The sequence below is a fragment of the Dendrobates tinctorius genome, unplaced genomic scaffold (assembly GCF_039654945.1).
Source record: "Dendrobates tinctorius isolate UK_male_01 unplaced genomic scaffold, ASM3965494v1 ptg000215l, whole genome shotgun sequence".
Lineage (NCBI taxonomy): Eukaryota > Metazoa > Chordata > Amphibia > Anura > Dendrobatidae > Dendrobates > Dendrobates tinctorius.
This window is the reverse complement of record NW_027361882.1, coordinates 5,163,933-5,178,767: the sequence shown is the minus strand read 5'-3', so window position 1 is coordinate 5,178,767 and position 14,835 is coordinate 5,163,933. Positions and strand designations below refer to the sequence as shown.

The 14,835-nt window shown below is 41.8% G+C and overlaps 1 protein-coding gene across 4 annotated transcripts in view; it reads left to right on the top strand.

Annotated features, from left to right (window-relative positions):
• The window catches only part of OPLAH (5-oxoprolinase, ATP-hydrolysing), a 93,513-nt gene that overhangs the window by 13,214 nt on the left and 65,464 nt on the right, over positions 1 to 14,835 (top strand). For 3 of the 4 annotated variants that reach the window (XM_073555058.1, XM_073555056.1, XM_073555057.1), the window contains 6 exons: positions 10,798 to 10,988; positions 11,080 to 11,271; positions 11,439 to 11,553; positions 11,676 to 11,799; positions 11,886 to 12,081; positions 12,159 to 12,324. In XM_073555058.1, the coding sequence (XP_073411159.1) occupies positions 10,821 to 10,988; positions 11,080 to 11,271; positions 11,439 to 11,553; positions 11,676 to 11,799; positions 11,886 to 12,081; positions 12,159 to 12,324 (961 nt within the window). In that variant the 5' untranslated portion in view covers positions 10,798 to 10,820. Of the gene's footprint in view, positions 1 to 9,941; positions 10,561 to 10,797; positions 10,989 to 11,079; positions 11,272 to 11,438; positions 11,554 to 11,675; positions 11,800 to 11,885; positions 12,082 to 12,158; positions 12,325 to 14,835 lie in introns of those variants that run through there. The other variant, XM_073555059.1, reaches the window with a different exon arrangement.

Below are 14,835 nucleotides of genomic sequence, written 5' to 3'. Positions count from 1 at the left end.
ATATCAGCACCTCCCTCCCAGTCAGTGCAGGAGCTCAGCGCTGCCGGTGGCCGATCTTCTGCACTAACAGCCAGGAGCAGTGTCCGCTCCGCCCCTGGCTGTTAGCCCCCTAATTGCTGCGATCGAAAGCGATCGCAGCGTTCAGGAGCGAGGCAGAGGGACGGGAGCTCCCTCTGATTTAAGATCAGCATCCTTTTGACATCATCGTGGAGCCCAATCGTTGTCATGATGACCCGGGGTCGTCATGATGACCCCCAGGTCGTCAAGCTACGGAAAGCCTCAGACCATAAGACCATTCTCACACCATGGTGTCAGAAGCTTTCAGTATAGGTATAATGCTGGAGCATTGCAATGCATTATACCTGCAATAAAGTTAAAAAAAAAAAAAAAAAAGTGAAAGTCCAATAAAGGGACTAGGCAAAAAAGAAAAAAAAAATTAAAAAAATATGTATAAAAAATACAAAATAATAAAAAAAGTACTAATAAATACACATTTTATGTAAAAAAAAATAAAACAAGTACACGTGTTTGGTGTCGCTGCATCCTGAACAATCCGATTTATAAAAGCGTCACACTAGTTAACCCCTTCAGTGAACGCCATAATAAAAAACGCACAAAAAAGTAGCAAATTATACTTTATCACTATATCACTTTGAAAAAGTGGAATAAAACGCGATCAAAAAAATGAATGGTAATAGAAATAGTATCACTGAAAGCGCCATCTTGTCCCACATAAAACAAGTCCCCATACAGCTCCATCAGCTGAAAAATAATGCAATGCAAAAATAATAATTTTAAGATAAAAAAAATTGTGTAAAAATGCCAAAACATAAAAAAAAAAATGTGGCATCGCTGTAATCATACTGACCCAAAGAATAAAGCTGCCTTATCAATTTTGACACACGCAGAAAAGAGTAAAAATATCAATTACTGAATTGCCGCAACAATAATCGGAATAAAAAGCGATTAAAAATGTCAGGTGCACGACAATGGTAGCAATAAAAACAGCAGCTCATCCCGCAAAAAACAAGACCTCACATGTCTCTGTGGGCCAAAATATAGAAAAAATTATAGCTCTCAAATTATGGCAATGCAAAAACTTCTTGCAAAAAAGCATCTTTTAGTGTGTGACAGAAGCTAAACATAAAAAAGGATATAAAATTGGTATCGCTGTAATCGGACCAACCCAAAGAATAAAGTCGCCTAATCACTGATACCGCATGAGGAACAGTGTAAAAAAATAAATAAAACCAATTCTTCTCCTGCTGTGGATTTGTTTATTCTGCCTCCCATAGATGGGAGTAAGGCTCTGTGCACATTTATCCTGCACTCTATGCTGAGCACTTGCATCGGGGTTTCCATGTAAATGTCTGAAATACGTGATTCAGACAGAACCACCAGCGGAAGATTCCCTATAATGAAGCAGATGGAGGCACTGTGAACGCCATATAATCTGTGATCTGGCTGTGTCCATCTTTATCCGCGTGCATAAAAAGTCAGTCCACCATAGTTTTGTGCACCTCTGAAAGGAAGGACGACGCTGAACAGAGGCCAGACGGAGTCCAGAGTAACTCTCCTGCCTCATTATAGCGAATGGATCCCTCAGGGGTTTAATCTATCACAGTGATACACCAGAGAAACGCAGGAGTTTTTCAATAAAAAATATCAAATCTTTATTGCCGTATACAAATGGTTAAAAACATTAGCATATTAGACAATGTGTTACAATAGACACCAAAAAAGCAGGACATGTGCCACCAAGCATTTGGTAATAAATCCAACAAGTGAGAGGAAAGATGTTACAGTAATAAGTATCCCCTATATATTAACCCTCCATGGAGTTACATAAACCCACAAGTGTTCAAATGATAGCCCATATCAATTAATAGGACCCGCAGGAGAGTTCATGCTCCATAGTGTCCCGCATTATAGCCAATATAATACACTATAGGAACAGAAAAGCGCAAATAGGGTCTTATCCGGGTTAATGTAAAAGATATATAAGAAGTCCACTCACCTGTTGCAGGAGCTTAGCTTTAATTATTTTATAGCACTGAAAGACCTCCATCTTTTCTCAAGAAAATTGATCTTGAAAAAATTACATTCTAAGGGTGATTGTGCACAGGAGGATTGGACTGCGGCTGAGAGGAATGCCATTGGGATTCTGGACGAGCTACTGGAGGAGCAGAATCCCATAAAAGAAGTTGGGTGGCCCAAAACGATATTTCCAAAGTCCACGACTTTTCCCCCCTTGTCACTATGCCCTGCGGTAGAAGTTTTTACTAAAATGGTGACTGAAGATCTAAAAAAGTTACCAACAAACCGTCGGTTTGATAATTTAACATACAAATAAAGACAGGGGTTACGGAAGTTACAATCCCTAAATGATGTTCTCTTTAAGGCATCTGACAAGGGGGGAAATGTCGTGATTTGGCCTGTGGCAAAATATGAACGGGAAGCTTACCGTCAGCTTCGTGATAACGAAGTATATAACAAATTGAGCCATAACCCGGTGGCCTTCTCGGTGGCTCTCCAAAAGATCCTCCATAAAGCTTTTGATTTAGGGATCATTAATAAAAAAAGTGTTGGATGGTCTAACTGTTGCCTTTCCAAAAGTGCCTACATTTTATTTACTTCCTAAGGTACATAAAGACTCCGTCAACCCCCCAGGGCGTCCGATTGTGCCTGGAATAGATGGATTGTGTGATCCAATCTGTAAATTTATAGATTACTATCTCAAGGGGTTGGTGGAAACATTGCCATCCTTTGTTAAAGACACAACAGACGTCTTGGCAAGGGTTGACGGAGTCTGTGTTGATGCATGGACACTACTGGTAACCGCGGATGTGGAGAGGTTGTATACTTGCAACAACCATGAAGATGGTCTACGAGCTGTCGGTTTCATCCTCGAGGCCTCCAACCTGGACGTTCCTCTATGTGAGCTGGTCCTTGAACTGCTTCACTTTGTCCAGACGCATAATTTTTTTTACGTTTAAGATCAGTTTTATCAGCAGAGACGTGGTGCGGCCATGGGCGCGGCCTGTGCACCTGCATACGCCAACCTTTTTTTGGGTAATTTGGAAAGGTTGGTGTTTGGGGACGCGGGTGTGGAGGCCGCGGACCACGTGCTGCAGTGGTTGCGTTATATTGATGATATTTTGTTATTTTGGCAGGGAACGGTGCAGCAGTTGGAGGATTTCATGGCTATGTTGAATACTAACTGTTTTAATATAAGACTGACATATAAATATGATTCTGCCAAAATGGATTTTTTGGACATTAGTCTGGAGGTGGACTCTTTGTCCTTGGTTCAGACTGATGTGTTCAGAAAGACAACTTCAGTTAACACTTTGTTACATGCAGAATCTGCAGATAGCCAAGCCACGGTGAGGGCCGTCCCGGTCGGACAGTTCTTGAGGATGCGACGGATATGCTCAACTGACCAGAAGTTCGAAAGTCAGGCCATGGATTTAAGAGAAAGATTTAGGCAGCGGGGCTATAGTAGGAGATGCATAAGGAGAGGGTATAATAGGGCAAAATCAACAACACGTGATCAATTGTTGTATTCCAAAAGGAAGCCGGAAAAGGATGATGAGGTGATACGCTTTATTTCGGAATACAATCATGAATGGGATAGTATGAGGGATATTCTCCATAAGTATTGGCCCATTCTTTGTACGGAACCCTCCATGAGATCTTTTCTAACTAATCACAGATGACTCCACGCAGATCTAAAAATCTCAAGGATTTATTGGTAAAAAGTAATTACGTGCCCCCAAAAGATAACCTATTGGGATATACTAAACAGATAAAGGGATGCTTCAAATGTGGTCACTGTCTGGCCTGCAGCAATGTCCTTCGAACCTGCTCTTTCTCTTCAGCTGACAACACTGAAAATTATACCATTAACGAATATATATCCTGTAGTAGCGTAAACGTAATCTATTACGCCACTTGTAGCTGTTCTCTAATTTATATAGGATTAACCTCAAGGGAGCTGAGAGTACGTGTGAGAGAGCACGTTCGGGATATTGTTGCAGCCAGGAAGGTGGACAATGACTTGGACCTAAAAACAATCCCACGACATTTTAGGGCAGTGCATAATTGTGACCCTTCTGGGTTATGGTGCGAGGGATTGAAATCGTGCATGCAGGGATAAGGGGGGGTAATGTTAAAAAATTACTCGCTCAGCGAGAATTAAAATGGATCGTGACACTGGGTACTATGAGGCCTGCTGGCTTGAATGATTCTCTTAATTTTGGCCCGTTTCTGTAAGCATCACCCCTTAAGATATCCTCCTCTTTGTAATTTTAGGTGTGGTGTTTTTTATTTTGTTTTTAATTTTATGCTTTTTCTATTTAGCTCTTTTCATAATTAAATCTAAGAATGAAATATGAATCCATATGGAAATATATATGAGGATCAGAGAAATATGGAAACTTATCATAATATCCCCTGATGATTCTATCATGGATGGATCCAATTGATGCTTATATGTATAGGACTGTTTTTCATTCTGTATTATTGTGTGACTAGGACCCAGTGCACCGCCGGGTGGTCGGGGTTTGCGGGGGTGGGGGAATGGCGCATGCGCCGCTTACACACAGCGCGGCTCAGGAGAGTCAGCTGATGGTCATATGACCAATCACCATGGTTACATAAGGTCCTATGCAGCCACCTACCACACAATTCCCCTCGATAAAGCGAAACACAGTAATGAAACGCGCGTCGGGGTCCAGGGACGTGGCTGCCAAGGTGATTGGGTGTGAGTATTCCTCTTCCCCCTCCTTCTACTTTTAGGATTTGACCTATTACATTGCATTGGATATAATGCGGGACACTATGGAGCATGAACTCTCATGCGGGTCCAATTAATTGATATGGGCTATCATTTGAACACTTGTGGGTTTATGAAACTCAATGGAGGGTTAATATATAGGGGATACTTATTATTGTAACATCTTTCCTCTCACTTGTTGGATTTATTACCAAATGCTTGGTGGCACATGTCCTGCTTTTTTGGTGTCTATTGTAACACATTGTCTAATATGCTAATGTTTTTAACCATTTGTATACGGTAATAAAGATTTGATATATTTTTTATTGAAAAACTCCTGCGTTTCTCTGGTGTTTCACTATGCTATAGGCAGTTGAGTAGTTGGTCGCAACCACATGGGTATTTTGTACACCCGGTGCCTTTGATTATGAGTCTGATGTTTAATTTGCTGTTTAATCTATCACATAGCTCTGAGATTTAGATGGAAACTCCAAAGTATGTGCTCAGCATAGAGCGCCAGATAAATGTGATCACAAATGTTATGAAAAATGTTCCCAATAAAAGCTTCCACTCAATCCACAAAAAAAGTCCCCACTCAGGTCTGTCATCTGTTATCAGAAATATAGGGGTTTCCACATTACTGGCAGCACAAAGGCTCTGGAAAAGCCAAAAGAAATTCAGCAAATTCTGCGCTCCTAAATCCAAATGCCCCCGTTGCTTCTGAGCCCCAGTGTCCATAAACCACCTTTAGCATTCACATTTGGCAGGGGTATAATTTTCAAAATGAGGTCACTTAGGGGGGAAGGGGGATTTTGCTCTCTAGCACTTAGGGTGCTCTGTATATGGAGTCCGTAACCTGTTCTAGTCTTCGTATGGCTAAGCAGTACTGTACAGCCACATATGGTGTATCTTTATATTCAGCAGAAATTGTGGGATACTTTCTGGTGCCAATTTTACCCACTTCTTGTGTGAAAATATTAAATTTGGAGCTAAAACAACATTTTTGTGGTAAACATGTAATTATTCTTTCTTCACTGCTCAATGGTATAAAATTCTGTGACACACCCTTGGTATCAAGATGATCATTACACCCCTAGATTAATTCATTGAGAGGTGTAGTTCGTAAAATGGGGTCACTTATGGGCATTCTACTGTTCTGGCACCTCAGGGGCTCTCCCAGTGGATCATGGCACCCTCAAACCATAATAGTAAAATCTGTTCTATAATATGGCGCTCCTTCCCTTTTAAGCTTTGCGCTGTGCCTCAAAAGTAGTTTTAACCCACTCATGGGGTATTGGCATACTCAGTAGAAATTGCACAACAAATTCTCGAGACTTTTTTCAACCATTATCCTTGAGAAAATAAAAAAATTGGGGCTAAAAGAAAAAATTGTGTCGAAAAACGTGTATTTTTTTTAAGTTTCTTAGCTCTGTTATAAACTTGTGTAAAGCACCTTGTGGGTCAAGATGCTCACCACATATCTAGATAAGTTTTTTAAGGGGTCTAGTTTCCAAAATAGTGTCACTTTTTAGGCACATCAGGGGCCCTCCAAAGGTGACATGGCATCCGCTTTCGATTCCAGACAATTTTGTGTTCAAAAACTCAAACCTTTCTCCTTTCCTTCTGGGTCCTGCTGTGCGCCAAAACAGTGGTCTTCCTCCACACATGGGGTATCGGCGAACTCAGGAGAAATTTCACAACAATTTTTGGGGTCCATTTCCTCCTGCTACCTTTAAAAAATGGTGCTAAAAGATTATTTTTGACAAAAAAAGTGATGTTTTTTTTTCTTTCCATTTTCACGGCTCTACGTTATAAACTTCTGTGAAGCACTTGGAGGTTCAAGGTGCTTACAGTGCATCTAAGTACATTCCTTGAGGGGTCTAGTTTCCAAAATGGTGTCACTTGTGGGGGGTTTCCACTATTAAGATACATCAGGGGCTCTCCAAATGCAACATGGCGTTCAATCTCAATTCTAGCCAATTTTGCGTTGAAAAAGTCAAGTGGCGCTCCTTCCCTTCCGAGCTCTGACATGTGCCCAAACAGTGGTTTACCCCCACTTATGGGGTATCAGCATACTCAGGACAAATTGCACAATAACTTTTGGGGTCCAGTTTCCCCTGGTACCCTTGGGAAAATAAAAAAAATTGGGGGCAAAAAGATCATTTTTGTTATTTTCACGGCTCTACGTTATAAACTTCAGTGAAGCTCTTGGGGTTCAAAGTGCTCACGACACATCTAGATAAGTTCCCTGGGGGGTCTATTTTCCAAAATGGGTTCACTTATGGGGGTTTCCACTGTTTAGGTACATCAGGGGCTCTCCAAACACGACATGGCGTCCGCTCTCGATTTCAGCAAATTTTACAATCAAAACCTCAAATGGTGCTCCGTCCTTTCCTAGCCCTGCCATGCACCTAAAGCGTGGTCTTACTCCTCACATGGGGTATCGATGTACTCAGGAGAAATTGCACAACAAATATTCATTTTCTCCTGATACCCTTGATAAAATAAAAAAACCTGAAGTAAAATTTTTGTGAAAAAAAAGTTAAATGTTCATTTTTTCCTTCCACATTGCTTCAATTCTTGTGAAGCACCTAAAGGGTTAATACATTTTTGAATGTGGTTTTGAACACCTTGAGGGGTGCAGTTTTCAGAATGGTGTCACTTTTGGGTATTTTATGCCATATAAGCCACTTTATGGTGTCACTTTTGGGTATTTTCTGCCATATAAGCCCCCAAAGTGGCCTCAAATGTGAGGCGGTCCCTAGAAGAAAATAAAAAAAGAATTTTGTAAATTTTGTTGGAAAAATGTGAAATCGCTTGTCAAGTTTTAACCCTTATAAATTTTTTTTGTTAGGAAGTTATGTTTCAAAAATTGTGCTAATGTAAAGTAGACAGGTGGGAAATGTTATTTACTAATAATTTTGTGTGACATAATGCTCTGATTTAGAGGCATAAAAATTAAAAGTTTGAAAATTGTGAAATTTTCAAGTTTTTTTTTGCAAAATTTACATTTTTTTCACAAACAAACACAAGAAATTTTGAAGAAATTTTACCACCATCATAAAGTAAAAAATTTCATGAAAAAGCAGTCTCAGAATCAGTGGGATCCGTTGAAGTGTTCCAGAGTTCTAACCACATCAAGTGACAGTGGTCAGATTTCAAAATTAAGGCCTGGTCATTAACCTGCAAAGTGACTTGGACCTTAAGGAGTTAAGATGGGAAAAACTCGCCTTAAAACATCCCCCAAAAAATTATTTAATGCAGCAGTTTCTGTTTGGTGAAAAACTAATAAAAAAAAAATCATGGAGACTGGCATTGTGCACATCACGTAATGAATTTGGCAGTGTTTGCAACTTTCCAAAGCATTTTTACATCAGTTTTCTCACATACAGGTAAAAGGTTTAATGACATACGATTGATCGACACAGATTCAGACAGTCGGAGTCCACTAATCTGATTTTTGCTAATATTGTGATCTTGGAAAACCTTGAAATACACTGCTCAGAAAAATAAAGGAAAACTAAAATCCCACATCCTAGATATCAAATATTGCAAATCTTTATTCATTACATAGTGGAATGCGTTGAGAACAATAAATGTAAATCAAAATTAATATCCCATGGAGGTTTGGATTTGGAATGATACTCAAAATCAAAATGGAAAATCAAATTACAGGCTGATCCAACTTCAGTGGAAATGCCTCAAGACAAGGAAATGATGTTCAGTAGTGTGTGTGGCCTCTACGTGCATGTATGACCTCCCTACAATGCCTGGGCATGCTCCTGATGAGGCGACCACATGTTCTCCTGAGGAATCTCCTCCCAGACCTGAACTTAAACATGTGTCAAATCTTGGATAGTCTGTGGTGCAATGTGGCGTGGGTGGATGGAATGAGACTTGATGTCCCAGATGTGCTCCATTGGATTCAGGTCTGGAGTATGGGCAAGCCAGTCCATAACATCAATTCCTTCATTATGCAGGAGCTGCTGGCACACTTCAACCAAATGAGGCGTAGCCTTGATGTGTATCAGACAGAACTCGGGTCCCACTGCATCTGCATATGGTCTCACAATGGGTCTGAGGACCTCATCAACGTACCTAATGGCATTCAGGGTACCTCTGGCTAGCACATGGAGGGCTGTGTGGCCCTGCAAAAAAATACCTTTCCACACCATTACTTACTCAATTCCAAACCGGTCATGCTGGAGGATGTTGCGGGCAGCAGAATGTTCTCCATGACGTATCCAGACTCTTGTCATGTCTGTCACATGTGCTCAGTGAGAAGCTGCACTGTTCTGTGAAGAGCACATGGCGCCAGTGTCAAATCTGCCAATCTTGTTGTTCTCTGGTAAATGCTAATCACCCTGCACAGTGTTGGGCTGTTAGCACAGCACTCATTTGTGGAGGTCGGGCCCTCATGCCACCCTCATGGAGTCTGTTTCTGACAGTTTGAGCAGACACATGGATGTTAGTGGCCTGCTGGAAGCAGGTATCAGTGCTGATGATGGGTTGTTGTCCTACAATCCCCTCCACATCTCTTGGTGTAATGGCCTGTCTCCTGGTATCTGGTCCATGCTCTGTACACTGTGCAAATACAAAGGTACCCTTCTTGTCACAGCTCGCTTTGATGTGCCATTCTGTATGATATGCACTACCTGAGCAACTTCTGTGGGTTGTAGACAACACCTAATGCTACTGTACAATACCTATAGGGTTGAGAGCAATCACAAAATGCAAAAGTGACCGAAACAACAGCCAAAAAGGATGAGGACAGAGAAGTGGTCACCCCTGCAGAACCTCTCCTTTTATAGGGGTTGTCTTGCTAATTGAGATAATTTCTACCTGTTGCCTGTTCCATTTGCACAACAGCGGGAAAAATTGTTTCACAATCATTGTTGCTTCATAACTTGATAGGTTGATTTCACAGAAGTGTGATTGACTTGGAGTTACATTGTGTTATTTAAGGGTTCCCTTTATATTTTTGAGCAGTATAATTACATGTTTCTGTGTTCTCTCCAGGGATGATTTTCTTCTCAAGGCTGTGGATGTTTCCAGACAGTTTTTTTTATTTGGACTTTAAAAGTCATCGTCCTCATTGAACCATAAAATTTTCTTTTCATAGCCAAGAACAGAAATAAGTAGATTAATGATTATCTCCGAGGAATGTGCCAAAGAATTCTGCTGTCAGCTGTTTGAAACTCCGATTCAGACTTTGCCTTGTCACATCACCTTCTCCTCATCCCCAGTCTACTCATGGACCTTTCCATTCTGTTGTCTCAGTGAGCATGTCCCATCTACAGACATCATTTTATAGAGCAGAAGGATATATAGTTTTTGAAGAAAAGGAGTAATCCATTTTTTTACTTGGGTTCGGAGTCCAGTGGACGGTCCTATCAATCATAGTGACTACACCCACTTGACTCAATCACGCTTAGTTTTGGTTCTGATTCTGCAAGTATTCACGTAACGTGCATCTTTCTTCTCTATCCACATGGTGTTTTTTTTCAAAACCTCTTCAGGAAACAGAAAACACTCAAAAAGTTCATATGCACCTCAAAGTGATTTCCCATAGAAATTAGTAGGAAAAGATTTCAAAGAGTTTTCGAAGCCTATATTCTGTAATACACGTGCGTTGCAGTATATATCAAAACTCACAATATCATGTGAGCAGCCATAGTAGTTCCCCGGCCTTTGCAACATATCATCTACCTTCTAAGTACGTGTGACCAATAGCCATGGACATATTAGGTGGACATTCCATTATTGATGGGGCTCCATAACAAGTAAGTTACAGCAAAGTCCATAGAACACAAACCGCATTGGCAATTTTCTGCTTTCCGCTGAAATTTTATTGGCATCATAAGGGTTTCATGACAAAGCAATATTTCCGACAGTATCCTTCTTCAGGCTTCTATTGGAACCAGAATATTGACAGCAAGAATCAGGCTTGCAATATCTAGGCTTGCAGCAACATTTCTAAACATTACCAATTAAGAAAACTTTTCTTGCTTTTCATCTAGGGCTGTGAGGTGCCCAACGTATAATGGACGAACTTCAAAAGTTCCAGTTTGCCATAGACCGTGGTGGCACCTTCACCGATGTCTTTGCGCGATGCCCTGGAGGAAAGGTTCGTGTCATGAAATTATTATCTGAGGATCCAGCAAATTACAAGGACGCTCCCACCGAGGGAATCCGGCGGATCCTAGAAGATGTAAGAGGCCAAAACAACTGATTTCACCGAGATGGAGCATTGTATATTGTATAACTTAATTTTTGTTTTTTGTTTTTTTTTTCATCTCCAGGAGACTGGGTGTACGTATCCCCGGGACCATCCTCTGGACACACAGCAGATAGAATGGATACGGATGGGAACAACAGTGGCGACCAACGCTCTTCTGGAACGAAAAGGAGAGAGGATCGCTCTGCTGATTACAAAAGGTTTCAGAGATTTGCTGCATATTGGAAACCAAGCCCGGCCCAAAATCTTTGACCTGGTGAGCCTCCACGTCATGTGGACCATGGACCATATTCAGGGCTGTAGCGATAACAATTGAATCTTGGCCCTGGTACCAATAAAAGTCCTTTTGTCACGTATTATGTGACCCTTATATTATAGTTGGTACGTGGTAGATGTGACTCCTGTCCATGTTTTTCTTCTAAGGAAATTCGTATGCCTGAGGTTCTGTATGAAGAAGTGATTGAGGTGGAGGAGAGAGTTGTTTTGCATCAGGGAGACTGTCAGCTTCCTAAACATCCTTCTCTGAAGACCGTCATAGGTGAGATCAGATGCTGTCGGACGCCTGGCAGATATCTCACATGACACCTGTCTGGTGTTTGGTGGTTGCTTTAACAACCTTGGAACCTAATGTGATAGATGTGGGTGTCTTCCCGTATTCAGGGTCCACTGGTGACACCCTAGAAGTCTGGGAGCCAATTAACTTGGAGAAGCTGAGGATCCTGCTGCAAGGTGTCTTGTCCAGGGGTATCCGCAGTCTGGCGGTGGTTCTGATGCACTCTTATGCGTGAGTGGAGGAGTCACTTTTTGGGATACTTTCCTTAGCAATTTTTATTCTTTTTGATTATAGAGATGTCACTTTGTCGCCCACAGATGGTCGTCTCATGAGCATCAGATCGGGGAGCTGGCACGTTCCTTGGGTTTCACCCATGTGTCTCTTTCCTCGGAGGTAATGCCGATGATTCGAATGGTGCCCAGGGGCTTCACGGCTTGTGCTGACGCCTATCTGACCCCGTGTATACAGAGGTATCTGGATGGGTTTCGCAGCGGCTTTCAGGACCATCTCAGGGTGAGACTTAGAATATCTTTTAATCACAACCCCTTTGGCAGTGATGCAGAATTCACGTGATTTGTCACTTTTTTCAGGATCTCCAAGTTCTGTTTATGCGCTCAGATGGAGGACTGACGCCGATGCACAGCTTCAATGGGTCACGTGCCATCCTTTCTGGACCAGCAGGGGGCGTAGTAGGCTACGCAATCACCACCTACCAACCTGAAAATCCTCAGCCGGTTATTGGCTTTGATATGGGAGGTGAGATGGAAGATCACTGGGGAAATTCACCGCTGAACACGATTATTAACTTTCCACATAATCTGCAGATGTCAGTGTTAGCGGCTATCTGTATATAACCTTGCTGACTTTTCCCAATAATAACCAGCAGAATAGTGAGTGCAGCTCTGGAGTATAATACAGGAGGCAACTCAGGATCAGTAATGTAATGTATGTACACAGTGACTGCACCAGCAGAATAGTGAGTGCAGCTCTGGGGTATAATACAGGATGTAACGCAGGATCAGAAATGTAATGTATATACACAGTGACTGCACCAGCAGAATAGTGAGTGCAGCTCTGGAGTATGATACAGGAGGTAACTCAGGATCAGTAATGTAATGTATGTACACAGTGACTGCACCAGCAGAATAGTGAGTGCAGCTCTGGGGTATAATACAGGATGTAACTCAGGATCAGTAATGTAATGTATGTACACAGTGACTGCACCAGCAGAATAGTGAGTGCAGCTCTGGGGTATAATACAGGATGTAACTCAGGATCAGAAATGTAATGTATATACACAGTGACTGCACCAGCAGAATAGTGAGTGCAGCTCTGGAGTATGATACAGGAGGTAACTCAGGATCAGTAATGTAATGTATGTACACAGTGACTGCACCAGCAGAATAGTGAGTGCAGCTCTGGGGTATAATACAGGATGTAACTCAGGATCAGTAATGTAATGTATGTACACAGTGACTGCACCAGCAGAATAGTGAGTGCAGCTCTGGAGAATAATACAGGATGTAACTCAGGATCAGTAATGTAATGTATGTACACAGTGACTGCACCAGCAGAATAGTGAGTGCAGCTCTGGAGTATAATACAGGAGGCAACTCAGGATCAGTAATGTAATGTATGTTCACAGTGACTGCACCAGCAGAATAGTGAGTGCAGCTCTGGGGTATAATACAGGATGTAACTCAGGATCAGAAATGTAATGTATATACTCAGTGACTGCACCAGCAGAATAGTGAGTGCAGCTCTGGAGTATAATACAGGAGGTAACTCAGGATCAGTAATGTAATGTATGTACACAGTGACTGCACCAGCAGAATAGTGAGTGCAGCTCTGGAGAATAATACAGGAGGTAACTCAGGATCAGTAATGTAATGTATGTACACAGTGACTGCACCAGCAGAATAGTGAGTGCAGCTCTGGGGTATAATACAGGATGTAACTCAGGATCAGTAATGTAATGTATGTACACAGTGACTGCACCAGCAGAATAGTGAGTGCAGCTCTGGGGTATAATACAGGATGTAACTCAGGATCAGAAATGTAATGTATATACACAGTGACTGCACCAGCAGAATAGTGAGTGCAGCTCTGGAGTATGATACAGGAGGTAACTCAGGATCAGTAATGTAATGTATGTACACAGTGACTGCACCAGCAGAATAGTGAGTGCAGCTCTGGGGTATAATACAGGATGTAACTCAGGATCAGTAATGTAATGTATGTACACAGTGACTGCACCAGCAGAATAGTGAGTGCAGCTCTGGAGAATAATACAGGATGTAACTCAGGATCAGTAATGTAATGTATGTACACAGTGACTGCACCAGCAGAATAGTGAGTGCAGCTCTGGAGTATAATACAGGAGGCAACTCAGGATCAGTAATGTAATGTATGTTCACAGTGACTGCACCAGCAGAATAGTGAGTGCAGCTCTGGGGTATAATACAGGATGTAACTCAGGATCAGAAATGTAATGTATATACTCAGTGACTGCACCAGCAGAATAGTGAGTGCAGCTCTGGAGTATAATACAGGAGGTAACTCAGGATCAGTAATGTAATGTATGTACACAGTGACTGCACCAGCAGAATAGTGAGTGCAGCTCTGGAGAATAATACAGGAGGTAACTCAGGATCAGTAATGTAATGTATGTACACAGTGACTGCACCAGCAGAATAGTGAGTGCAGCTCTGGAGAATAATACAGGATGTAACTCAGGATCAGTAATGTAATGTATGTACACAGTGACTGCACCAGCAGAATAGTGAGTGCAGCTCTGGAGAATAATACAGGAGGCAACTCAGGATCAGTAATGTAATGTATGTTCACAGTGACTGCACCAGCAGAATAGTGAGTGCAGCTCTGGGGTATAATACAGGATGTAACTCAGGATCAGAAATGTAATGTATATACTCAGTGACTGCACCAGCAGAATAGTGAGTGCAGCTCTGGAGTATAATACAGGAGGTAACTCAGGATCAGTAATGTAATGTATGTACACAGTGACTGCACCAGCAGAATAGTGAGTGCAGCTCTGGAGAATAATACAGGATGTAACTCAGGATCAGTATTGTAATGTATGTACACAGTGACTGCACCAGCAGAATAGTGAGTGCAGCTCTGGAGAATAATACAGGATGTAACTCAGGATCAGTAATGTATGTACACAGTGACTGCACCAGCAGAATAGTGAGTGCAGCTCTGGAGAATAATACAGGATGTAACTCAGGATCAGTAATGTAATATATG